At 42.3% G+C, this 25,485-nt stretch overlaps 1 protein-coding gene across 1 annotated transcript; it reads left to right on the top strand.

Moving 5' to 3' along the window:
- The first annotated feature begins 371 nt into the window (after nucleotides 1-371).
- On the top strand, nucleotides 372-3,198 carry LOC105898411 (GTPase IMAP family member 9-like). Its single transcript, XM_012825448.3, has 2 exons — nucleotides 372-731; nucleotides 1,745-3,198. The coding sequence occupies exons 1-2, from the start codon at nucleotides 725-727 to the stop codon at nucleotides 2,710-2,712; spliced, it is 975 nt and encodes a 324-aa protein (XP_012680902.2). The 5' UTR covers nucleotides 372-724; the 3' UTR covers nucleotides 2,713-3,198.
- The last annotated feature ends 22,287 nt before the right edge of the window (nucleotides 3,199-25,485 follow it).

The raw sequence follows: 25,485 nt of genomic DNA, 5'->3' as shown, positions 1-25,485 counted from the left end.
TAAAGCTCAACCGAAATGTCAAGACTGCTTCATATTCATATGGTGGTATCCGGTTTCACAGGTTTAAATGTATTGTATACAAAGAAAGGACACAAGCAGACACCCAGTATGCACACACACATATATATATTTCAGTATGCACACACAAATATATATATCAGTATGCACACACACATATATATATATCAGTATGCACACACACACACACACACACACATTATATATATATATAATAGAGCCACATCCTTTCCATCCAAAGACACTCGCACGCCCACACACGCGCCCCCCCCCGCCCAACACACACACACACACACACACGCGCGCGCATGCAAGCCCCCCCCCCCACACACACACAGACATGCATGCCCGCACTCTCACACACAGACCATTTGCACTACGCTCACTTCGCACTCTAATAATAATGAGGTCTACGACCCCAATCCATCCTGCTGTCCCATGTATCAAGTGGAGAGAGAGATAGAAACATTGATATGGAACCCTCGGAGGGGAATATGCCTCTTGGCTGTGTCAACAGACGGCTGGTTAGACAGGAAGCCAATGTGTTCTTTTGCATCTTGCTACGGGAGGGGAGGGGTGTAACATGACACCAGCCATTTTCCGCTCACTGGCAGTGAAAGAGACTGCAAGCTCTCGCTGCAGATGTGGTTGACGTCGCTGTGTCTTTCTTGGCCGCAGGGAAATCACATCCTTATCTTTTAACAAAATGGCGGGTGAGTACGGCAGCTATGATTAAATATACAATATGTTGAAATGGGGGTGAGGATGTATATATATATATATATATATATAGAGAGAGAGAGAGAGTGAAGGCAGATCTGATCAGATAGTTGCTGTTGGGAAGACGTGGGAGTAACTGCCATTGAGGAGTAATGTGTTCCATGTCAATGTGCATGAATTCAGGGGCTATTTCCATCCAAGAGCTCAAGAGAGCATGCCCTTAATATGGAATTGGAATTTGGCATGGCATCTTTACTGAGCTACTAAATATAAGCAGAGTTACATTTGGCACTTCCAAGTATAGTATAGCACATGCCTGAGTGGTTGAAGCCGGTTTCTGGCTTTTGCTATTCAAAGTCCCTTACTGGATGTCGATGACAGGATGTTTTGTACCTCAATTGTATTCACATGGAAATGTACTAATGTGCTTTGGAGATTGTGGTAAAACAAAAGATGCAGGATAGAATGTGGTCTTACATAGAGTTATACTGCCATCTTCTGATTAGGGTTAGGATTAGGATGTCTGTAACAAATTGTCCACAAAAGAAAAGCAAAGTTTCTGGTTCTAGTTTATGTGTTTATTTTCCTGTAAAGTCTTTAGGTTAAGAAATTCCAGATCCCCCTTAATTATTTTGTTGTACTACAAGAGGTTGCTTGTATAGGAAATGTATCCTGAATATGTAGGCCTCAGACATAAGCTGTGTCATGTTATGTGGATGTTGTCCAGGTTTCATCTTTGCTAGACTGTAGGTTTCACAAGCATCATTAGTGCACAGATATACATGCACAGATATTAAAGTGCAAAGAATCAGCCATCCTAGCCTGTGATATAAGGTGCTGGCATGGCCATATGAGCAGGCTAAATTTGTTAGTCTAATTTGTATGGCTCATGGGTTGACTTTGAGAAAGGATAATTCAAATATCAAGAGACCATTTTATGTATTAATGTCAGGATGAAGAATACTTAATGGGAAATATTAAGCACATTTTCTCTTATGTTGTTTAGAAGAACTACGGATTGTGCTACTCGGCAAAACCGGTGATGGGAGAAGCAGTGCTGGAAACACCATCCTGGGTGGAGACTTCTTTGAGGTGATGAGCTCACCGGAGTCCACCACACACAAATGCAGCGTCCAGCACAACAAAGTCAACGGGAGGCTGATTTCAGTCATCGACACTCCTGGATTTTTCGACACCCGTTTAACTGAGGAGCAGCTGAAGCCTGAGATTGTGAGGTGCATCACAGAGTGTTCTCCTGGACCGCATGCTTTTGTGATTGTGCTCCGGGCAGGCCGCTATACCGAGCAGGAGATGGCGGTTGTGAAGAAGATCACCGAATCGTTCGGCGAGGAGGCCTTCCGCTACGCCGTCATCCTTTTCACTTTCGGGGACGACGAGATTGACGATGACTGCGACACCGTTGAGGAGTTTGTGGAGACTAGCGAGGAGCTGCAGGAGCTCGTGGACAAGTGTGGAGGCCGCTGCCACGTCATCGACAACAGATACTGGACCACGGCACAAAAGGGGTACAGGAGCAACAAGAGGCAAGTTGATAAACTGCTAAAAACTGTTGACAAGATGGCCGCCCTCAATGGAGGAAGCTGTTACACCAACGACCTACTGGAGGCCGTGGAACAGGGAATACAAGCCGAGACAGCACGACTCCAGGAGGCCGAGGTGGAGAAGGACGAGGAAGAAATAAAACGACTAGCCAAGGAGAACATTCATCGAGTGCTCATGATGATACTAGGGGGTGTAGTGGGGGCCCTTTTGGGTGCCTTGTTCGGACTTGTAGTGACCGCACTGTCAGATCCCGCATCGAAAACTGTGGTTGTCTTGTTAGGGACTGTCCAAGGCACTATAGCGGGGGTCAAGGCAGCAAAGCATGAGAAGAGCATCAAAGGTGCTCTGACCAAGGCCTTTCAGGCTAATCTGTGTTGCTTCACGGATCGATTTTCGAAGGATACAGACTAATGCAAGCTGACTAAGGACATTGTAGGAGGAGAAAATGTAAATCTTGAATCAATGCGCTCATTTGTTTCTATTTAACAATCTAAATTTTTTTATGAAAGCTAAACTTATGAACCCATGCCAGTCATATTTTAGGATTCTAGTCACTGTGACGAAGACAGTTAGAGTGAAGAAGTATTGTTTAATCAAGAGATTTCATATTCACGTAAAATTTTATTTTTAGTTTTCTATGTGCCTTAATCCTCAAAAGCTATTAAATCATGTGTTCTATTTCATACCGTGACCTCTGTTGTGTGCTCTTCTGTTGACGTCCATGTGCCACCTGGCACTTAATACCAAAAAGCTTATATTCAAACTTTTACAATATTGTCCCAGGAAAACGTCCATTTCAAAACACTGAGAAAACCTATTGTTAGCATATTGTTCATCATTATCTCAGTGGGTGTTTTACAATGTAAAGTATGTTCATTAAATGAAATGTAAAAAATAGAAACTGTGTGTGACAGCTTTTTTGGATGGTTTGATTATGTTCCATAAGAGTAATGGAACTGAAAATATGTAACATATTTTCATATTTAAATGTAAAAATAGGTAACATTCTAAGGTGTGACATTTCGACATCCCCATCTCTATATCCCCAGTCCTTTAGTCGCCCAAAAGCCTTATTATGCTAAAGACAAACTCTTTTAGATGGTTGAAAGAGATCAGATCCCTCAACAGATAAAATAAGATAAAATGCTTCATTTGGGAGAACACAATCCCAAATCTAATTTAGCCTATCATATCATCATATTAACATATCTGTCCTGTATAGAGTTGTTAGTAATACAAAGAAAGAAGAAAAAAAACTTGCCTCTGGGATTCCCCTAGGCTTTGAAGCATTTCAGCCTGGCCTGTGTGTTTGAACCAATCAGGAGGCTTCCTTAGAGATGGGCATCCCTGTCAGCCAATGATGTTGCACACCAAAGGAAAGGGGTGGTCTCCAACAGCGGCTAGGTCTGCAGGAAGTTAGAAAGAACTGATAAGCAGTTTCGTATCACAGACTCACACTACACTTCGTATCACAGACTCACACTACACTTCGTATCACAGACTCACACTACGCTTCATATCACAGACTCACATGACTTGTATTCGTGAGTCAATGCAGACAGACTTTTCAAAGTGAATAGTTTTGGATATTTTGTCCCCCAGTTATCCTTTGTCCCTGTGACTATGGCTGTGATTTCAAATCTCGGATTGGCGTGTCCTTACATGAACTTCCGGCCTTATAAATGGGATGCTCTATGCTAATCGGTCTTTTTCTTACAATAACTAATCCAGGACAAGACAATTGATTAGACTGATGTTAACTGGAGGTCATGACACACTTATCAAGTAGAGGTGATCAGACTTCACAACAGCCAGGAAACTGACACCCAGTTGAAACGTTTTTCATACACATACATTCCTAAATGTATACCCCTTGATATAAAGACCTATGAAGTATTTATCCCTCTAGTGCCTTGAAATATGCATTGCATGGTATTGTAGTACCGCCTAGTGCCTTAAGATATGTATTGCATGATATTTACATTCTATACCAAACAATAAAATGACTGTAAATTCTACATGTTTCCACTTAAAGGTGGAACACAACCTGCCAAGAGGACCATCAAGGACATGAGATTATTAACCAGTAGATAGATAGATAGATAGATACTTTATTAATCCCGAGGGAAATTTAGGTAAGTACTCGGGACACCAAGTGCCATCATGAAACTGAACAGTGTGTGGGTTAATAGTGCATAACAACTAACATGCTTACTATGCCCCGCCCTATCTTCCAATATTAGTGAAACATGCACTGAAATCTAGTTGATAATGACATTACCATAATACACTCTATACAACACAACAGGTTAATTATATAACTTATTTAATGTTATATTTAATTACATTATTTTTCGACATGATTGGCTGTGTTAGTATGGTTTCTACTCCATGGCTGAACTTACCCATGTCTTGGTATGCATCCCATTTAGTCCACTGGGTATGACACAACATGAATCAAAATGCACCACCACCTCCCAGGAATTAGTCTACAGGGCTGTCTGTATGTTAGAAATGGTTTTAGAAAAGCAACATTAGTTTTAACATTAGACTAAAGAAAGCAAGAAGGCAGTGAAACCGCTTTAAACCAGTGCAGCAACCGAGTCCCAGAGTCTTGCATGGCTTTTCCCTCTCTTTCCCTCAAATATGTGAGTTAACTCCTCCTCTTCACATGTGTGCCCTGTCACTCACAAACCAACCACTAAACAGGAAGTGCACAGCAGTGGCTGAGACAAGATTTGATCATTCCTCTGAAATAAGAGCACCCTTCAACCAACAACCTGTCCATCAATGTTCATTCAAACTGTGTACGTTAAGATGTATTTATTGTAAAAAGGTTTTCCTGGCAATACTGTGGAATATTACTTTTCTGCCTTTTTAAAGTGAACGTGACACCTAGTGGGTAAAATGACTTATGTCAGGGACATATTAGGGATACATTTGAGGTGTTTTCACATATTACTTGGTTGCTGAATTTTAGCGGTTTTAATCCGTTAATAACACATTTTTAAAGAGTTAAATGATATGTATGCAATCACAGATTAAATGCTTGTTGTAATATGTCCATGTTGAATTAAACAGGACAAACAGTACCGTACAATAGATTTTTGTTTACCGGAAATTCAGGAGAAAATTAATGAAATGACCTGTCTGTCTCAGCAACACAGATACCCAGTCTCCCCTCACTGTTTGTGCTGAGCTGAGCCAGTTCAGATGGGCAGCAATAGCAAGAATCTCTCTTTTCCTTCCCAAGGGATGCAGCCAGCTAAGTAATACATCAGCTGTTAATATAAGCTACTGTAACATTTCATACCAGCTGCCTTGGCCTGAATGAGCTAGCTGGTGTCATTTTGCAATGCCCTTTGCTCATCCATCCAGAGGAGAGGCAACCACAGTCACTTAGGAGACCACAAGTCTGTAAAACATTTTATACATTTTGTTACATTAACACACATTACATTACATTGCACATTCACATTGGACTCCTGTTTTGCATTTTGCACTCTACTTTCCACTTTACTTTTATATATTCATTGTTTATATATTTGTATTGTATATATTGTGTTTTTTTGGTTCTGATGTGTAATACTTTTCCTATGTGTAGTACTTATTTGTGTTTTTATGTTATGTGTAGTACTTATTGTGTTTGTATGTTTTTTATGTTTACTGTATGCACCTTCACACCAGATAAAATTCCAATTAGGTGTAAACCTACTTGGCAATAAATCCCATTCTGATTCTGATTCTCTGATACCTTTATCTTCTGTACTCGAGCATCTTTGGCTGCACAGTGCCGGATTAAGTCATATGCAGCGAATAGGTGCATTTTTTTTTTTTTTACTTCTGGTGACTTCAACTGGCTTGATAGCAAACGTGAACATCCAGTTTAGTCTGGAAGGAGTTGGACAAGACTGTCTGTATCTATTTTTTTTGCTCATAATTTTTGCTCAACTAGGTGTGATAGTGAAAAGACAAATGTGACAAACAGACATTCCACTTATGTCATCAGCAGGACACAGGCTAATCAACTAAATGAATGTATAGAGGCAGAAGTGTAGCAAAATAGAGTATGTTTTATTTTCTTTATGTAATAAATATCAGGTCAATGGTATTAAATGACCTTACAAAACAGTAGTTCTCACACACACGTTATACAGGCTACTGGTAACCAGTAAATACCAGTCTGACAGACCAATCACCCAGAACGGAGCTATAAGATCTGGAATATCACACTACAATTCGGTCACTCTACATACGTAGGCGAACACAGGATCTAGAGAAAAAGGTGCTACAATGCTTAAAAACACTCCACACAATTGTGTTTGACATATACAACACCACACTACAATTATTGTATGTACTTCCACACATTGCGCATACTTGCAATTAATGTAAGATAACACCACACTACTAGATGTAACTAGGCAGTTGTAATGGGTTACATGTGGAGAGGCTGGTAGCAAACAGGTGGCAGTTAACTAAAAATGACACACACATTCATACAAACAAAAGGAAACAAAAACCCAAAAGAAATAACACAAAGTGCCGATGGCTCTCACAGCCTATAAAATCCAAAACAAATGTGTGTGTATTCACGTCTAAAACAAAACAAAAAACATCATTTCAGACTGATCCCTGATACATATGTGCACTGCACACAATACTTACAATGTTGATACATGGTTAACACACAAATAAAACCATATAGCTACCTTAGGGAGCATCAGGCTGCCCACGGCAAACAGACCCAGAGAGAAAGAGAGAGAGAGAGAGAGAGAGAGAGAGACGGAGAAACACGGAAACAGCGGCAATATTCTTCCTAAACCATAAGAGACGCTAGTTAGTTATGGCTAACAACATACACGGCTACTTTTTGTTCTATGCAAACAAATACAATGATATACCTAGGAGAACGTCAGGCTACCCGCAAACAAACTCCGGAGAGAGAGAGGGAGAGAGAGAGGGAGAGAGAGAGAGAGAGAAAAAAAAAAGCTACGGGGCAACGGCAGCAAACTTCACTTATATGCCGTAAGCTTACAGGGGCACACAATAACGTTACGCCTGCATGATTGAAAACAGTAGCAAGAAAAGTATGCTTACGCCTTTTAAAGACAGCACAAAGGCAACAGTGCAGTCTGCAATCAGTAGGACTCAGTACGGAGCAGTGTTCTTCCAGCGACAGACAACCACGGGCACCGCGCGCCAAACAACTCAAACAACCGGCATCATTCGGTGGGGCGGAAGCAGTGTATATTGACACCACCCCTAGGAGGGCGTGCACGCCCACGCTGCAAGTCAGCCCTACCACACAAGGCAAGTGGATTTGATCATCACATCATCAATGACAATACACAAGTGAATCTGCCATAAAACAGCAAAAGATGGAACAGGGGAAGTGTCTATAATGACAGATATGTCCGCACTGCAAACATGACATGATAAGAGGGTTCTATATTGTCTGTACTTTTGGTTACCTAAACAAATATCTAATCGATAGCCTACTGAAGTCACGAAATTTGAAAGCAAAACTCTCGGTTTGGAGTTGCTAATAGAAACTACATGTCGAAGCTAGAAGCATAAACATGTTTTTGAAAGAGCTGTAAAATAACTGTGTTACAATGCTGAAAGTTATGGCTAGCTAACTTACGTGTGGCAGGTTGTTACTGGAATATGACGAAACCTACCACTCAGAAGCGTTGATTTCCAATATCCCAGGAACTGCTGTTGCATCGTTTCCTCCTATATTGAAGGCTCAAACACACACGATTGGATGCGCAAACTGTTTTGTTACGGTGTGTCTGGTTGGGAGGTGCAAAGAAAAGATGTTTTGTCACAATGTTTAACATTCTATTGTGTTTCCGTTGTGGTTCGTGCGCTTCAATAAGTGTTTTCATTTCAAGTTGTCATTGTACGAACTAAGCCTTAACTGTCAATTCGCGTGACCCTTATATAACTATAAATAAGACAAACGAACTAATCAGTTCAGCCAATTCAAGCGTATTATTTGATGTTCGTGTTATCTACAGCTAACCTGCATACATCTGGACCTTAACAAGGCATCGTTGGTATGTTTTATCCTTTGTTGTGAATTTTGTGAGATACAATATATGTTTATTTAACCTATCGTAACTGTATGCAATGACTATATGTTTATGCTAGAATTGATTTGTCTATGTCTTTTGTAAATTTCAGTTTTACACTTCCTATCTATTATCATTAAACCTGTGGACTACGTACATCTTCAGAGTCGTGATTTGTAGGAAGAGTTTAGCTGGCTGTCAGCGTAGAGCTTACCGAAGACGGCACAGTAAAACAACGAGCTTTCAACAGGCAAGATAACGCAAGCTAACAGCTAACCGCCATGTCGTTGCCAAGGGCAACCACATCTTTAAATACACGCTCGGAAGCTCAGTGCTCAGTGAGATCCAGCGCATCATCCATAAGGTCTGCGGCAGTCCAAGCTAGAGCAAGAGCCGAAGCAGCAAAGGCACGTCTGCTCTACTTTGAAGAAGAGGCTAAATTGAAATTGAAGTTGGAATTGCTTAGGCATAAAAGAGAGGCAGCTGCAGCCATTGCTGAAGCGGATGCACTTGAGGCTGCTACTGATGAGAATAGTGAGGGAGACAGGTGTGGGCTAACATGGACTCTGTCCCATTGGTGGCTTCAGAACGCACAAAGCGATATGTGGCTGAACACATCAAAGCTGAGTCGTATCTGCATCAGAACAACACTACTCCACATCCTCTCCCCTCACAGCAGCCTCTCATCCACACAGAAGAGTATATCCATGGGCCACTAGCCAGGATGTGTGAGATGCTGATCCGCCTCGCGTCGGGTTCAGCGGTGAGCATGTTGATCCTGCACGCTATTCCAGGCCACATAGTTGCAACAGTCCTTCTCCTGCATGTTATGCCATACCACCGAGCTCTGATAATGGCTATTCACATGTAAATGACTTTGTAAGATATTTAGCCCGCCGTGAACTTGTGGCTACAGGCCTACTTCATTTTAACGACAAGCCACAAAACTACAGAGCATGGAAACGCTCCTTTCTGAATGCCATCAGTGGCCTTAATCTGACACCGAGTGAGGAGATGGATCTTCTGTTTAAGTGGCTGGGCAAGGAGTCAGCAGAAACACATTGAACAGATAAGAGCAATCCACATACACCACCCAGAAGCAGGACTGGCCATGACATGGAACAGGCTCGAACAAACGTACGGCTCAGCAGAAGTAATAGAAAATGCTCTGTTCAAACGCATTGACAGCTTCCCAAAAGTAACAAGCCGAGATGGATCTATGCTGACGAAGCTGGGCGATCTATTAATGGAACTGCAGGCAGCTAAGGGTGAGGAGACCTGCCCGGCCTCGCTTTCCTTGACACGGCGAGGGGCGTCAACCCAATCGTACAGAAACTCCCATCTCGCCTTCAGGAGAGGTGGGCGACAGCAGGTGCAGCCTACAAGCGTCAGCAACAGGTGAATTATCCTCCCTTTGCCTTCTTTGTGGATTTTGTCTGCCAGCAGGCATGCATTATGAACGATCCCAGCTTCAACTTCATTGCCAGCACAGACACGGCTCCCTGGACAGAGAAAAACAGCATGGAAGCCAAACAGACAGCGAGAGGTCTCCGTTCACAAGACAGAGGTATCCCCCAGAGCCACATCTGACATGGGTGAGCCACCTACAAACAACGGTGATAAACTGTGTCTACTGCACAACCTGCCACACCCTCTGCGTAAGTGTCGGGCATTTAGAGAGAAGACCATTGAAGAGCGCAAAACACTGCTCAAAGATAACAATGTGTGCTTTAAATGCTGCTCTTCATCATCCCACATAGCAAAGTACTGCAAGATCAACGTACAGTGTTCTGAATGTAAGAGCGACAGACACAACACAGCACTTCACCCTGGACCCTGCACCCTGGAAACAAGAGGTCGGCCATGCTTCTGAGCACGGCGGGGAGCAGGAGGGAGCTTCACCACAGTCTCATGTCAACAACAAATGCACTAAAGTCTGCGGTGGCGAGCTCACAGACCGCTCGTGCTCGAAGATATGCCTCGTCAAAGTGTATCCGACTGGCCATAGAGAAAAAGCAGTGAAATTGTATGTGATCCTGGACGAACAGAGCAACAGGTCACTGGCTCGCTCACAGTTCTTCGACGTGTTCAACGACCAAAGTCCAAGCGCTCCATACACACTGAGAACATGTGCTGGAGTGAAGCAATCAGCAGGCAGAAGAGCCAATGCTTATGAAGTAGAATCCTTTGATGGAACTGTTCGCATACCATTACCAAGTCTCATAGAATGTAATGACATCCCGAACAACAGAGAGGAAATTCCAACCCCCGAAGTGGCTCTCCATCATGCTCATCTAAGGTCATTGGCACACCGCATCCCAGACATCGACCCCCAAGCCCCCATCATGCTTCTCTTAGGACGGGACATTATCAGAGTGCATAAAGTCCGCAAACAGGTGAATGGCTCTCACAACCTGCCCTTTGCACAGAAGTTGGACTTGGGGTGGGTCATTGTTGGAAATGTGTGCCTAGGCAATGACCACAAACCACTGACAATCAGCACGTTTCACACGAACACCACAGAGCTGAAACGCTCTACCTTCTTTGCGCCACGCCCCGACGGGTTCCATGAGAACGAGAACTTTAACAGCGTCCAAGCCACTGGTGAGCCCCCAGCGTGTCCTGCGGACCAGCCCACCTGTGAAGCCGACCACCTTGGATGCACGGTGTTCAGGGCAGATCAAGGATGACGACCAGGTGGCTCTCTCCATTAAGGTGCTGGTGACTTTCATGGCAGAGGCAGCGGTGATCATCAATGCCAGGCCACTTGTTCCAGTGACAACGGACCCTGATGACCCGCTCGTGCGCACCCCAGCAGCTCTTCTCACGCAGGGGTCGGGCATTCTTCCAGCTCCTGGTGGTGGGTTCGGAGTTGCCAGCCTCTGCAGGTCCCAGTGGCAACGGGTTCAGCACCTGTCAAACACCTTTTGGGACCGCTGGAGGAAGCGGTTCCTCCCAACACTACAGGCGCGCAACAAGTGGCAGTCCAGCCAGCCAAACATTCAGCCAGGAAGTGTTGTTCTCCTTAAGATCAGCCAAGCACGCAGGAATGTATGGCCTCTTGGACTGATAACACAGGCCATCCCTGGCAAGGACAGTAAAGTGTGCCAGGTAGAGGTGAAGATCGTTAAACCAGATGGGACTAGCCTCTTTGTTGGGCCGGGCACTGAAGTAGTGCTCCCTCTGCCTCCAGAGGCAGGGTAAACGGACTGTGCATGGATTTTGGGTGACGTGTATCCACGTCAGGCGGGGAGTGTTTTGTTACGGTGTGTCTGGTTGGGAGGTGCAAAGAAAAGATGTTTTGTCACAATGTTTAACATTCTATTGTGTTTCCGTTGTGGTTCGTGCGCTTCAATAAGTGTTTTCATTTCAAGTTGTCATTGTACGAACTAAGCCTTAACTGTCAATTCGCGTGACCCTTATATAACTATAAATAAGACAAACGAACTAATCAGTTCAGCCAATTCAAGCGTATTATTTGATGTTCGTGTTATCTACAGCTAACCTGCATACATCTGGACCTTAACAAGGCATCGTTGGTATGTTTTATCCTTTGTTGTGAATTTTGTGAGATACAATATATGTTTATTTAACCTATCGTAACTGTATGCAATGACTATATGTTTATGCTAGAATTGATTTGTCTATGTCTTTTGTAAATTTCAGTTTTACACTTCCTATCTATTATCATTAAACCTGTGGACTACGTACATCTTCAGAGTCGTGATTTGTAGGAAGAGTTTAGCTGGCTGTCAGCGTAGAGCTTACCGAAGACGGCACACAAACACTCCATGGTTCAACGATTACAATTTTAGCAATTTATTTGGACATGTTGCTTTCTGTGAAAGCAGAGCTCATCATCATTATTAACGAGCCCACCAAAAAAGGGAAAAAAAGCTTGTTTCACTCTAGAGTCAAATCACAGGTTTGTAAATAGGCATGTGAAACTACATCTGGAGTTTCACCCCAACCAAAGTCACATACCTTTGATATAGACATCAGAGACCAATCTCAAATACTGCATCAATACACACATATACACCAGAAAATACATATATATTGGCTGAATCTATTGGCTTACTTGATCGTTCAGATTTTGACTCAATGGAAATGTAATTATTGAATGATGAACAAATATATTACTGAAATATACGAATATAGGCAGCAAACTGCCTCTAAACTAATTCTTTGCTGAAATTCCGTTGGCTAACATGTCATCATACCATCCCACTCTCTGTATATTGACACATGCGCTCCGTCTGCATGTGACTTTGAAGTTCCAGAATCCTGGACTAGTAGCATTCTCAGATCATAATTTCATGACTGTGTACATTTACATTTACATTTACATTTAGTCATTTAGCAGACGCTTTTGTCCAAAGCGACGTACAAGGGAGAGAACAGTCAAGCTAAGAGCAATAAAAAAGCATGGTGTAACAATAAATACTACTTTACATGAGAATTAGAAAAACAACAACCTAGAAAAGAGGAAAAAGAAGTGCAGGAATGTAACTGCTGAAGTGCAAGTTAAGCGCTAGTCAGGTGCCAGTTAGGAGGGGAGGTGCTCTCTGAAGAGTTGGGTCTTCAAAAGCTTCTAGAAGGTAGAGCGGGACGCCCCTGCTCTGGTAGTACTAGGCAGTTCGTTCCACCAACGTGGAACTATAAATGAAAATAGTCTGGATTGCCGTGCTTGCACGGACGGCAGTGCCAAACGACGCTCACTAGACGAGCGCAGCGTCCTGGGTGTAACATTTGCCCTTACAAGAGCATTTAGGTAGGTGGGAGCAGAACCAGTAAGCACTCTGTAGGCAAGCATAAGTGACTTGAACTTAATGCGAGCAGCTACTGGCAGCCAGTGGAGCTCGATGAGTAGCGGGGTGACGTGTGCCCTTTTCGGTTGGTTGAACACCAGACGCGCCGCCGCGTTCTGGATCATCTGTAGTGGTTTCACCACGCAAGCCGGCAGGCCCGTTAGGAGGGCGTTGCAGTAGTCAAGGCGGGAGCTCACCAAGGTTTGCACCAGCAGCTGGGTGGCATACTGGGTTAGGTACGGCCTGATTTTGCGGATGTTGTATAGCGCAAAGCGGCACGACCTGGAGACAGAGGCGATGTGGGCCGTGAAGGTCAGTTGGTCATCAATAATGACCCCGAGGTTTCTTGCTGTTTTGGATGGAGCAAGAGATAAAGAGTCAGTATTGATCTTGATGTTGTGGTGGATGACCTGTTTGGCTGTGTAGCTTCTCTTTTAATCTGAGGACATTTGGCACAATTAGACAGGTGTCTTACTGTAGTGACGTGGATAGTCCAGAGTATTTCACAAAATGTCATTGGTTGAGAGATCCTGGAAATTAGGTATTTCCATCCTGATTGTTGGAGGGGTGGTTATAAATATACAAACACACAGAATTTGTTTTTGGCTGTGGTGTGCGGTGACTTTTACTTATAGGCAAGCAGAGCACAACCAATGCCACTACAATCACCACAACACATGCACTGGGTGTTTGGACAGCTTATTTAAAATAACTGCTACTTAAGCCTATTCTTCCCTGTGTTTTCCCTGTACATTTCTCCTTTATGTTGTACTGTAGCCATCTACACATTTCTTCACTTTTTTTTGCAGAAGAAATCAAACAAAATCACTAACATGAAGTGAATTATGTTATTTCTTGCCTGTCACAATTGTCTGTAGCATCGCTAATATTACTGATTAGTTTGGGAGGCTTAGGCCACAGATACTTGCTTAGAAAAACGCCAACCTGCTCAAGCTTGTTTATCCCGAGCAAATAAAGATTATCATAAACACTAAGGAACTGTGTAATCCACCTAAAAAAACTAGGGACAGTTTACATGGACTATATATTATAGAACAGTGTTAGAATCAAAATGGCTAGATTACCATGGCTGACAGTAGGGTGCTCATATTTCAGCCACTCCTGACACACTTCCTGTTCAGTGTCGTGAGAGGCACAGCACAGATGGGAAGAGGAGGAGTTAACTTACATATTTGAGGAAAGGAGAGGGAAAAGCCATGCAACACTCAGACACTCTGCTCCTGCATTGGTTAAAAACTGATTTAGTTTTCTTTATTTAATTACTTTACTAAAAGCATTTCTAAAATACTGATTGTCATGTATACATGTTCTCGGAATTTGGGGGTGTATTTTAATACGTGTTATGGTATACCCAGTGGACTCTTTATCCAAATACATATGTGTGAAGGGTAGCGACCAAGACATGGATAAGGGGGACAAACCATGGAGAATATATGGAGTCATATTGCACAGCTTTTGATACCACTTGTGTCTTTCAGAAATTTGAAAGTATCTGTTATTTTATTGATCTTTTATTATTGTCCAGATTGCAAATTGTCCAGGTAGTTTAAAATGTGTCTCAGTGTGGGTGGGCCGGCTCAGGGCAGCCGGGTTCGTGGGAGTAGGAGCGGTCGGGTTCGTGGGAGCAGGAGCGGTCGGGTTCGTGGGAATAGGAGCGGTCGGGTTCGTGGGAGCAGGAGTGGTCGAGTTCGCTGGAGCTGGGGCTGCCAGGTTTGAAAGAGCACGAGATATGGCAGCCATCTTCGCAGCAGTAGGTACTGCGGAGCCTGTCTTCGCTGGAGATGGAGCTGCGGTGGCCGTCTTCACAGGAGCAGGAGCGACGGCAAGGAGGCTGCGACGTAGCTCATCTACGAGATGTTGACGGAGTCAGTTGAGCCTCTCCTGGACAGAGTAGTCCTCGGCAGGCAGCTCTAACACCTCACGGAGGTGTTGAATGACTCTGCTACCGGCCCACCCTGATGCTACACGGATTCCGCCCATTGCCACGCCATACACTGGAGAAGGGAGAGGACATAGGCCACTCTGGACCTCTCGGAGGGAAATCAATGTCTTTATTGAGAATCAGCCAGGGAATGGGGAAAACGGGGAAACAAACAGAGAGAAAACAAACCAAAACAGAGATAATGCTCAGAAGATGAAAGTCCAATGATATATAAAGCATAGAAGATTCTTTGAAAACTAAACAAAAGTTGGTTAAACTTGGGAACAATTAGAACTCAGGAGATTAACTAAACACTGGAAAATTGGAGCGCAGGGGCTTGGAGATAAACTGGAGATACACGGAAGACCTGGAAGTCAAAAGACAGAACTTGGAATGGTCACTGGAGTAGTCGTCGGGAACAGGTTGCTTTTTGGAGGTTAGTCCTACTTTCAACAAGGCCTGACGAAGAGTGAAGGTAGTGAAGAGTTTATATGGTGAGTGTGACAGGTGCAGGCATTCAGGGGATTGGGAAGGTGACTGAGGCAGGTGTGTTGAATCAGGAGGGGGTGTGGCAGGAGCAGGGATCATCGCTGACGTGACAAAATCATAGTAAGAGTTGTGAGTCAGTCAATCAGGGAAAATAGAATATATCACTTCCAGACATATAATAGATCAAACGAATTAGAATTGTGATGAGAACGATTGACCAAATTGTAGTCCATGTACTTGAATGAACCAAGAAAAAGAGAATCAAGAAATGTTGTCAAATTACAGCTCAATACAGTTTTTTGTAAGATGTATCCTTGCAAAATAATTTCTTAACTCCATCAAAGACAGCATCTTTGGCCATCTCTGCAGCCTCTCCTGGACTGTCTGCACCCTCAGCTGCTTTCGCTCCTATAACCCCTCCTGCCACTGCACCAGCTGCAACCATCACACCTCCAACCACCCCTGCTGCTATACAAGCTGCAACCCCAACACCTATAGCTCCGCCTGCCCCTGTGGCTCCAACCGTGGCTGCTGCCCCAACCTCTGCTGCTGTCGCTCTAACCGTAGCTGCTGCCCCAGTCTCCACTGCTGCCCCAGCCTCTGCTGCTCCACCTGCCGCTACGGCTGTTGCTTCTACAGCTGTACTCCACCACGCTCCAGCTGCCCCTGCTCCTAACACTGCAGCCATGGATGTTTTTGACAGGTTGAGAAGGATTTTTTTAAGCTCCCTGCCACCGTGGTACACGCCTGCTCCCACCAGCACAGGAATCCCAAGCAGGGCGCCTAGCAACACTCCTGTAACACAGCCTGCTGTGATAATTCCAAAGCGAACGTTTTTGGCTTGTTCCATGATTTCTTTCTCAGTCAAATGTCCTTTGTTTTCTTTCTTTTTGCTCAGACATTTGTTCTGTACATCTGTATCCACTGCCTGGAGGAACTCATTCGTGTAATATTGGCCATCATTCTCTTCCACCAGCTTTTCAATGGTATTCAGCAGCCTGCCCACCTGAGTTGTGTTGCTTTCATACCCAGTCTGCTTCTTTTTCCAGTGCTCATTGTCAATGACATAGCAACGGCCTCCACACTTATCTATGAGTTTCTGCAACTTGTCATTCTTTTTGACAAACTGTTTGATGGTTTCACCATTGAGGTCATAACCATGTGTCAAGAGGACTACTGCATATTTGAAGATCTCTTCACTAAAAAGATCTGTGATCTGTTGAACAGTTTCCATCTCATGTTTTGTGTATCTTCCCACTTGAAGGACAATGACCACAGCATGAGGGCCAGGGGAGCACTTATCAATACTTCTTGCCATCGCACTCTTTTGGTCATCTGTCCCATATGTGTTCTCCGTCTCAACTTCATCCGTTCCAAAAAATCCTTGTGTGTCAACAACTTTAATAATTTTCCCGTTTATGGTTGTCTCTTCTGCAACACATCTAGCTGTGCTCGCTAATTGACATGTCATCTCTGTAAAAGCTTTCTTTCCTAAGATGGTGTTCCCTGAACTGCTTTTACCAACTCCAGTTCCTCCTACCAGCAAGATCCTCCTTTCAGCATCACCTTTAGAGGATAAAGATGACATGTTGATGACATACATGAGTTAAATGATACATTCACATATAGACAATAATACAATAGATATCATGCATACAGCAATGTTTATTGATCCCTTGCAGTGAGATTGTGTCTTTTTATCAATTTGTAAGTTACTTTTACGCAAATAATAACCTGTAAACAAGATTATATCTCAGTCATTTGGTGACTTGGGACAAAGCATGATGCAAAACTGGAGAGAATGTAACTCCATGCTTTGACATGTAACACTGCATGTGTATATATTCAACATATATTAATCTACAGAGATTGTTTTGGTATAACCTCCCAACCATCAAGCCAAAAACATACATACATTTTCACCTTCATATTTTATACACATACTCTTAATCTGACGGAGATTACATCTATGTTGGAGCTGACACATGTTAGATGGTTGAGATAACCCTGGATTCGTAGTCATTTTAATTATTTAATCATATTGGTCACCGCATGAAACTAAAATAATAGTTCAGATATCATTTTTATGCACATTTAATTTTTTAAGATAGAGAAAGAAAATCTGAAAGAGTTGACATCTGACTTTGCTGACAAATGAATTATTTTCACAAAATAAATGGAGGTTATAAAGTAGTCATTTTCTTTGATTCTGTTGATGCTAGCTGCTAAAAGAATCAAGAGATAATGTTAAGTTTTCCCGGTCAGTATGGGAAAATAAATCCTGACAGGGTGAACAGGGCCCCTATGTGCAGATTGTTATACGGTTACCTGCCAAAACGATAAAAGGCTTCCCATGAGAAAAAATTGGACCTCCACTTATGAAGTTCCCTGGGCAGTGGATCCTGTTAGACTGACTGTCCAGTCACATTAGTAGATGCTTTGGATCAGATCTACAACCATCTCCAAAAGAGTTTAAACAAAGAATCCCCCAGAACTATTGATTCACCCCATGATGTTGAGATGGGGAGGAAATGGAATGTGAAACTGAGGTAAAATGTTTCACTTTCATCCCCAGTAAAATAATGAATACAGCCCAACCTGGCTGGTCAGATGTGTCTTGTCAGGCCACAGTGCACACACACACACACACACACACACAAAAAAACCCTCTCTTCTCATCCAGACACACACATCTAAATGTATGATCTTGTGAGGTCTAGTAATTTGTTTGTTCAAAGTTTAGAGCCGACCCTCCCAAACTGTGAAGGCCGTATATAAGCGTTGTTTGTCCTCCAGAACAAAACAGACCACAAAGCTACTACTCAATCATTTACTCAATTCCAATGCAGCCTTGCACCAACCCTTTAACATTGATAAGAGCTTGCCCAGAACTTTGCGAGAACTTTGACTTTGTTCTAAATGTGGGGTGTAAATGTGGGGTTTTTTTTCCAGAGGGAGACGCGGTGGTGATTTCTGATGATGAAGAACAAAATGTAGTAAAACACGTTGAACAGTGAAAATGCTGGTTCATTGTCTGAATCTATGTCAATTACCTTGTATATAAAAGAGAGCAAGAGACATTCGGCTTATTCAAAAAAGTCAAAAGGCTAGAGTTAAAAAGTCTTACAATAATGTAAAATAGGGGGGTATGAATTTTACATTATTGTAAGAAATTTAATGAGACTTTCTATAATTGAACGACATGTTTATAAACGCCTTAACGTTGCTTTACTTCACCTACTTTCAAGTTTAGAAGATTTTACAGAGGGGCGAGTGCAACTCATTTTTGGAAACCTCGCAATGACATATATTGGACATTTTGGACAATCTGCTTGTTGAAAGTACGGATAAAAGTGCATTTGACGTGTACAATTTTTTTTAATTATTAGTATTAGTATTGTTATGATTATTATTTCATTTCGTAAAGACAAGTGTCTTTTTTGTGCATGTAGTATTGTTGTAAAATAGAGGGTAGAATGAATAATAATGGTGTCATATATAACTTTGACTAAGAATATGCACATTTAATACGTGAGAAAATGTCTTTAACTTCACCCGGACCACCACTGGAAATACTACCTAAATTGTGTGATGATAATAGTCATATTTATGAACCATGGTCCCCTTCAGACAGTATTTTTCTCGAGGTCACAGATGATTTGAACCGTGGTCATTCTGATTTGGACTGGGAGAAGTGCTATGCATGCATCAGACCGTGGAAAGGGGTCAAGCGGGCAGGAGCTGAGAGGTCTATCTCACACAACAACTCTAGATCGACAGGGGGGAGGTCTAAACACTCCTGACACACCAGAGGCAATCTCTGACCCCTCTATCATGATCATCAGATGGCCCCTTTTTAATAATGATGACATGTGAGCATCTCCATCAAACGTGTATTGTTTCTGATTTTGCAGAATCTTTAGAAAATGTTACCTTACCTCTTGGATCCCTTATTCAGTTAAAGCAACACTATGTAACAATTCTACTATAAAATTGTGCAAATACACCATCATCTGTGATCTTTGATTGCGAATACGTGTACCGTAGAGGGCTAAGTTCTTTCAACACATCAGATGTTTAAGGTTTACATTTTTCGCCCACAGTGCCAAAGGTTACGATCACTATCTGCTTTTAAACTATCTAGTGGAAGAGGGCATTACACCCAATGTCATACTTCAGGGCGGTAAAGTTTTGTACATATATTATGAGACGTATGAACAGAGATTTATTGATTGTTATTCTTCCCACCTATGCATCTAGCTCAAATGATTAGATTAGATTAGATTCAACTTTATTGTCATTGCACAGAGTACAAGTACTGAGGCAACGAAATGCAGTTAGCATCTAAGGCCTTAGGCTTTGACGACTGCGTTAAGAGGTATTTTCCTAATTTTTTTTAGCAGTCTGACAAAGGACCCTGCCCCCACCTTGTGATTACTTTTGAAACATTTGGAGCCATGTGTGAGCTATCACTGCTAAAACCTTTGCGCTCATTTCTTGGGGTATCGTGTGGAAGTTATTTGGGAACATTCTTGGAATAAGATGAAGTATAAAGTGTCTGATGTCAGAGAATTTGTGTCTGCCTCGAATCAAATGTTCTTGTTAGGTGAAAAATCACTCAAGTTATCTTAGGACTCCGGAGCTCTAGATCAGTATATTTATTACAAACAACAATTGTTATCGGGCTCACTCACAGCACGAGGATGAAGGTGTAACAATTTCACAAACATCACACAGGATTTATATACTTAAGATTTATCTAACTCTGACGCCATGAATGTTTCTAACGTCAGTAAGAATAGCCACGCTCCAATAAAAGTCCCTTTAGGTTATCCTCACTGTGCTTTCTAAAATGCAAGGATGTCACTTTTACCCAGAGTCGGACAGACACAGTTTGACCGTTCTTATCACCTCTGAGCTCACCAAAACCAATGCAGAAAGTCCCTCTTTACGCATATAACTCCTACTCATATGCAAACTACATGGCGTCAGCACATTAATAATACAAGTTACACTCACACAGAAACACAGAAAAGCCATGTTCCTGCTTACATGCACATAATTCATACAAGCAGTGGTGGAATGTAACTAAGTATTTGTACTTCGTTACTGTACTTAAGTAAATTTGTACGTATAAAAAATAGTGCATACTTTTGACTTTTACTCCGTTACATTTTGCAGCTATTATCTATACTTTTTACTCCACTACATTTCTACAATACATATATATATATCGTTACTCGTTACATTTTATTAAAACAGTTTCGCCAAAATGTTGCCTACACAAAAATATGGATTGCGTTGCTGTTTTGGAAGTTTAAACCAATCAGGTGGCTCTATCAGCTCCAATGATAGCAGAGTGCGCGTTCGGCAGCAGCACGAACTGTAGACTTGCCTTTTGCCTAAACATTCAACAGACAGCCTGACAAACTGCCTAATCATTCAACATGGATCCAGAGTCAGCCTCGACTGAACCCTCTGATATGAGCCACCCTTGGCCCTATTTAAAAGACATGTTCAAGTTCAGAGGCCCCAATAATGACTCGTGGAGGTTTCAGTGTGTTTCCTGTCTGCCTCAAAAAAAGTTTTGAGAGTTGCTAGCCTTCAAGAATTCGCCTTCAAATTTGAAGGAATATGTCGAGTTAAGCGGAGTTCTTGCTATGCTAAGCTAATGTCCCTGACTTTTGCATATTATATTTAATTCTCTTACTGTCATGATATTATACTGTTATCTAGCGAAATACATGTTGACATACAGCAATAGCATCAAAATATCATGATTGTACCTTCATTATTTATTTAACGTAGTGGTAAGATAAAGCTGGTAGGTTAGCTATGTCAAGCTAGGGTGAAGATCTGCCTTTTTTATTGACTGGTTATTGCCTGGCATGCAAACTTAATGCCTAGTCTTAGGTTACACATTATTATGTTTTTTCCTTTTCTGCAATCAATAGAGCATACAACTCTCTGCAATGACCAGTTTTACAATTACATTTGTTTTTAATGTTCCATGTTTCCATTTTTTACACGTTTACAATTAAAAAAAAGATTTAAAGATATAACAGGTTGTCTTTATTGGTTTGGTTTAATGGTATTAACTTTGCAGATAATCCCAGGTAGATAACTTGTTATCTGCAGAATTGTAAATTTGAGTGTGAAAAGTATTACAGAGGGTAAGCACAATAAGTACACCAACCTTTCCAATAAACAAATGTTGTTGCTTATAATTAATACTAGTAGAGACATCTGTAGAGGCAAAAGTATTACCAGGAGCTATATCTGCAGTCTTTATCAAAATGGCACAGCCTAGACATTGAGAGACAACCCATTGCGTGAGTACTTTTACTTTTAATACTTAAAGTAAATTTAAAAGTAAGTACTTTTTACTTTTACTTAAGTTGATGTAGTACTTCTACTTTTACTTAAGTATATATTTTGCTAGGTAATTGTACTTTTACTTAAGTACTAACCTTCAGTACTTCCTCCACCACTGCATACAAGGTAATTATTAATACAAGGCACTTGACGTTAAACCGCTGAAACTGTGTAGTTCACTCGGAGGCTGGGGACACAGTCACAGCAGCAATGCGCTTCCCCCATAAACTATGTGCAAATGTTTGCCTATGTGCAGGCATGTGCACAGACATTTTGGGGGGCAGGTGCTCAAACCAAAAAAAGGGCACCCATCGCCAAAATTATTAATGAAATAAAAAATTATAATAATAAATAAATAAAAAACACAGTAGGATATTCTCAACTTAAATATTTATTTGTGTTACCAAACTAACTCAAATTATCTCCTGAACATAACTCAGTCCTACACTTTGTCTGTCCTTCCTCATCCATGATGGGCTCCTCGGAACCAGGTAGGGTTACTGATTCTCCCTTATTTGTTTTACTAGTTGATGGCCTGATCCAAGATGAAAGAGAGCTGCTACCCTGAGCTGCTTGCTGCAGTTCCCTGTCCTTCTGCTTTTGGAGTCTCTCATGTCTTGGCATTATGCTGCAAATTTTGTAAATGAGATAAATCAATGTTGTGCATAATGATCCAGAGTGACTTACATTATCTCTGTAAAGCTGACAACACAGTACACACACATTTTTTAACTGTTTTCTGACTGAGTTGAAGCATAAGCAGCATTACACTAATAATATACCACAATATACCTCACCAGACTGTCATGTAGCTCAACTTAAGACCTACCTTTCATTTCAATAATTACGATTTTAAATGAAACAAAACTAGTGAACTTGTCTAATTTGTAGAACTGTAAAACTGCCTTTTAATTCTCTGCCTGCCTGCCTGTTTGCCTGCCTGCCTGCCTGTCTGTCTGCCTGCCTGTATCTCTCTCCCTCTCTCTCTTCATTAAACATGACAAACGTCAGTAAACAGCTGGACAAGGCTTTGAAATCACAGATTTCGTGAGTTTTGTGTATGTTTATTTTTTTAGGAAACGTCGGACCAGTTGCGACATAATGTTCCTTATCGCAGTGCACTGCGATATAACAGAATGGTACATGACGTCAGTCATGGACCCAAATCGAAGCATTTATCCATTCACGCCTGAAAGGCTGCGATTCGTCCGCGCTCTCTCCTGAGCCCGCCCCCTCAGGAGCTTATAAATTCAGCAGCGCAATACGAATATATCCTTGGAAAGAAAACTGAGCAAGAAGTATCAGACCAAGGCAACACTGTACACGCTAAACTTGTTATATCTGGTCCCTGCTTAAGGAACTGAGGTTACGTAAGTAACCAAGACGTTCCTTCTCGCAGTGCACTGCGATATAACAGAATGGGACCGTATACATTCCCGCGTGATAGTACAGTGGCAGCCAATCACACACACCAACTTTATTCATTGCCTTTGCCCTCCTAGAGGTTCATACAGCAGCTGGTGGTGAACATTTTACAGGGCATCTTTTAACATAGGCGGCAGGGATCAGTGATCCCACGCCCGTAGGAAACCACCCTGGGATGGTTCATGTGCAACCTAACACGTAGACACTAATGTGGAGGAGGAGGAGGGAGGGGCGCCTGGGGCTTGTGAGCGCCGCGGAGCATGTCGGGGCGAAATTCTCACAAGAACTCAAATAAATGCCCCGTCATATATCAAAACACATTTGGGGGGACTTGATGACAGAGAGAGTCATTTTTATTCTTAAATATTGATGAATGAAGAAAAAATTTGGCTCCAGCAGAAGGGGCACTTTTCTCATCCAGGTCAAAAGGGCAGGTGCTAGAGCACCACTAGGGGTCTATCTGTGCACGTGCCTGCCTATGTGTGTTTCATGTTCGTTTTCTGTGCCCTTATACAGTTTTTGCTAACCAGGTCATTCATCATACACAACGTTTATTATACTAGCACTATTTTCTACCATCACACCTCTTTACAGTTTAAAATACATCCTTACCCATCATTTGTTCTGTTAAAATAACCACACCATATGACGTCTTGTCTCATAAATGTTCCGTTAATTTAGTTTAAAATCTTACATCAATGTCATATTTCATAGCGTCAGTCAGTGTCTTGTCTTCTGTTTGTTCAGATTGTTCGATTAGGGCAGGGGTTTTTAACCGGAGGTTCCGTGGCCCCCTGGTGGTCCGCAACGGCATTGCAGGGGGTCCGCGACATGAGCCTATGTTGATCAGTTCATCATTGACCTTTTTTATTTTTTATAAATATACCTGGTCCCGTAGACATATTTATATCAATATAAATAGTCTGAATAGCCAAGTCGCATTGCCAAAAATACTGACCCATATTCAGCGAAGAAATTACACTGACAACAGAATACCTGCGCAGGGGGAGGGGGCGTGGCGGTTAGTAATCTACCCTGATAATTCACATATTTAAGTTTTATAGGCAGAATATGTGTGCGGGGGGAGGGGGCGTGGCAGCGGCGGTTACATGGAAAAGAAGGGTACGGGACTAAAATGTTTTGAGAATCACTGGCACATTAGTGGGCCGCGGATTACTTTCTAGTCAGAATGGTGGTCCCTAGGACACAACCAGTTGAAAACCCCTGGATTAGGGAATGGCCGGCGCCTAACCACCAGTTTAAAAGATTGTATGACTTCCGGGTTAACCGGAAGTGAACCGGAAGTGTTAAAATTGTGTGTTGGCTAGGCCTTCAAATAGCAGGTTTGTTTGGAATATTATCGTGCATTTTTCCAGCTTTTTGTAGCTGTTTAAGCTAAATGGGTTTTGCCTGCCTACGACACCCCTGGATGGTTTTGTATTTTGGTATGCACCAATTGTAGGGGTGTGTTAAGGCCTTATTTAAGCTGGGCTCTTCATTCTGTCGAGAGAGCAGCTGATGAAGACGTAAGTCTCAGGGCCTCATTTACTAACAGGATTGCGCCCGTTTCAGGCGTAAAATAGTGTGTAAAAACCTAAAACTGTATTTACAAAGGTGGCGCACTTTAGATTACCGATGCTGGGAGGGTATAAGGGAAAGTGGGTGTTCGTCGCAGAGATGGGAGGAGATGCGTAAAGTGCGCCTAATTATGTATTAGTAACGAAACAAGAGGTTCAGCATGACATATATCAGCTGCTAAATGAAAACTATGTGCCTGCGAGAATTTTTTATTTTTTTTTATGTTAAAACAACTCCACGCTACAACTCTGCCTAGGGCAGTATTTTTGAAAAGCATGGTTTTCAGTGTTGGAATGCGCCGTTTTAAAGTAATGGGTGTCGTGTATTCCTACCAGACTATTTAACGGGATGATATGGAGCAGTTGACGGTTCCATGGCAATGTTCCCAAGGCCCATTATTCCGACAGCCCGCTGTTCCGAAATTGTGAGCACAGCAACGTGAACCACTATAGCCCACATACACATCCCAATGAATCACACAATC

Source organism: Clupea harengus, chromosome 18, assembly GCF_900700415.2.
Source record: "Clupea harengus chromosome 18, Ch_v2.0.2, whole genome shotgun sequence".
NCBI lineage: Eukaryota > Metazoa > Chordata > Actinopteri > Clupeiformes > Clupeidae > Clupea > Clupea harengus.
This window is presented reverse-complemented; position numbering and strand designations above follow the sequence as displayed.